This window comes from Triticum aestivum, chromosome 5A, assembly GCF_018294505.1.
Source record: "Triticum aestivum cultivar Chinese Spring chromosome 5A, IWGSC CS RefSeq v2.1, whole genome shotgun sequence".
NCBI lineage: Eukaryota > Viridiplantae > Streptophyta > Magnoliopsida > Poales > Poaceae > Triticum > Triticum aestivum.
The window spans coordinates 30,833,454-30,835,951 of record NC_057806.1 but is presented as its reverse complement, the minus strand read 5'-3'; the positions used below and the strand labels follow the sequence as shown (position 1 = coordinate 30,835,951).

Genomic DNA, 2,498 nt, shown 5'->3' with positions numbered 1-2,498 from the left:
AGTTGATGAATAGATCAAGAATTTTTTTCAAAAAAAAAAACCCCGGTCCAGCACCCCACGTCCATGCTCCGCCATCTGCGCCTGCCGTCCAGGGCCGATGGACGCGCTTCGGCCGAGGCCTACCGTCGCGGGAGAAGACAGGAGGCGAGGACCCGCCCGCCTGCCGGGTGGGTGGCTGCGGCTAGGGTTTCGCCCGAGCAACCCCCCGCCCTCTGGAACTTATTGAGGTCGAGGATAGCAAGGTCAAGGGGTCTTGTGTATTGCTTGCCTCAGGCGGTGCTGTATTTTTTTCTCCTCCTTTAGGCGTTGTGGTCCTTTTATCTCTAGTTCTTTCTACTTCACTGAACTCTATTGTTGTAGTTGTAGGTGGTCAGGTTTTCACCCTGTAGCGAGAGCTTCGATGGCGATTCTCCGTTGAGCGCAAATGGAAAGGGGTTGCCCGTGTTGGAAAAAGGAAAAGCTAGTTTGTTTCTTTGGAAATCAGCAAGTCTGTTGGAATCAAATGTGATCAAATAGTTTGTGGAACACAGGCATACATCGTAAATTCGTAATAAGAATGTTTACTCTGCAAGTGCAGAGCATCATTATTAATTCTCTTGGATAGTTTATTCAGGACAGAATGTGTGCGACGCATAATTTACTCGACAAATAAAATGTCCCCAAATTAGAATGTTTCACTCGCATATTTTAGACAGAAACATAGTGATACACAGACATACATAAATAAGCATGCGTACGTGCATGCAGGGTTCCGATACTAACACAACAAGGCTTCGGATATACATAATATAGCTGCCCAGAAGATGCATAAGGCTTCTTATTACCAGCAAATCATTTAGTCTGTCTTAAGCAGAGCTTGGAGTTAGCTGAGGTCCTCGCCATTGCCATCGTCAGTCTGGTCGCCATCATCGTCGTCAGTCTGATCCTCCTCCTCCTTTTTCTTGTCACCGTCTCCGTCAGCCTCTTCCTCCTCCTCCTCCTCCTCTTCTTCCTCCTCCTCCTTGTCAGCCTCCTCCTCCTCCTCATTGTCAGCCTCCTCCTTGTCAGTCTCCTCCTCGGCGTCTATCGAGAAGGGGCTGTCTGTCGAGAAACTGCTCACGATGCTGCTAGTGTCTTCATCCTCCACCACATTATCTGTGATGTTCAGTGTTACAATCCCTGCAGGAAGCACACAGTACAGACCAAAATTAATTCGCATGTCCACTCAAAGCTAAGAAAAATGCACCTAGAGAGAACAAACACGGCGCGCCATACGTACATTCATCGTCCCAAGAGGTAGGTTGCACGTTCTCAAGCTGCCGGTTTTCCAGCTCTTCTGCATGGTAGAAAGATTTGTATGCACATCAAATGCATCGTTAACCTCTCCTAATTAAACTTGTGTAATCAAGCAAAATATATTGACACGATTTATGTCTAGCAAGCCCAAACAATTTTTTAGGAACTGGTGAATAGAGAAGATCAAATCGTTTCCTATATAGGAGGCCATGCATTATCGGACACGAATAGCATATTAATTCTCGTTAACTACAAAGTGAGCTTGGGACGTGAATAGCTCAAAAGGTTTATTTTCCGGTTCTTCAAAAAGAAAGAAAAGGTCCAAAAACCAAAAATCAAGCTTGTACACATGACCAAGTATTATATTTAGTCTTTAAATCTGCGCAAAGTTATGCATTCCATGACCATATGGGAAAAGAAAAAGGGAATCAATGTACAAAAAGGGAACACAAACTTATCAAGCATATTTCCTCACGAAGAATTGCAGGTACGTAGTATACAACCATAGTTATGCAAGAAACTTAATCAAACAAGAAAGATCTCACTTACCAGCGGTCAGCACACGTTTCTTGCCCTTTTTCTTGCCTTGGTTGTTTCCACCGGATGAACCGCCACTGTCCATCTTCTTCTTCTTCTCTTGGCTTTTTTCTCTTCTCAAAGCTAGCTTTAGTGTTGCAATGTATAGGTGCAGTGCGCAGTCCCCATTCTCTATCCTTTTATAAGAGGCTGAACAGCACACATGGGCTACGGTTAATTCAGTGCAGTGCACACAACATGCACACATAAAAAATGATACGCACACGTCATGAAATATTTTCTATCCAGTCCCGCACATGAAAACTGTAGCATAGTACACGTCAATCATGCAGCCCAAGCACATGCAGTCTTCATTGCATCATAGTAGTACAGTTTACTAGGCGCATCTCACAGGCCCACCCAAAACCCTTTCCCTCCACCGCACCCTTTCCTGTCCGAAGCGATCAGTGCTGCATTCATGTCAGCCCAGAACGGACGTAACCTCTCACTGAAGCCGGAATTGAAACACATGCCGGCCGAGAGCCTCGCCCGTTACACGCGTCTTCGCTCCGCATTAAAACATCATCTGTCCATCCGCCTACACTCGTTAAATTGGCGCGCCTGCTGAGGAACCTACTCTGGGGCCCCGAGCGCCACACGTCCGTCTACATGCTGGCCGGCATTAAACACCTCACCTTGGCATCCGC

General features: G+C 46.2%; 1 protein-coding gene across 2 annotated transcripts; it reads right to left on the bottom strand.

Moving 5' to 3' along the window:
* Positions 1 to 654: 654 nt before the first annotated feature.
* Positions 655 to 2,021, bottom strand: LOC123106417 (glutamic acid-rich protein). Of its 2 annotated transcripts, XM_044528591.1 has the most exons (4): positions 1,825 to 2,021; positions 1,259 to 1,315; positions 1,034 to 1,158; positions 655 to 961 (listed from the first exon to the last, which is right to left on the bottom strand). In XM_044528591.1, the coding sequence occupies exons 1-4, from the start codon at positions 1,895 to 1,897 to the stop codon at positions 863 to 865; spliced, it is 354 nt and encodes a 117-aa protein (XP_044384526.1). In that variant the 5' UTR covers positions 1,898 to 2,021; the 3' UTR covers positions 655 to 862. The 2 variants fall into 2 exon arrangements, with proteins under 2 accessions (XP_044384526.1, XP_044384525.1); XM_044528590.1 differs by having other exon boundaries at positions 655 to 1,158.
* Positions 2,022 to 2,498: the final 477 nt, after the last annotated feature.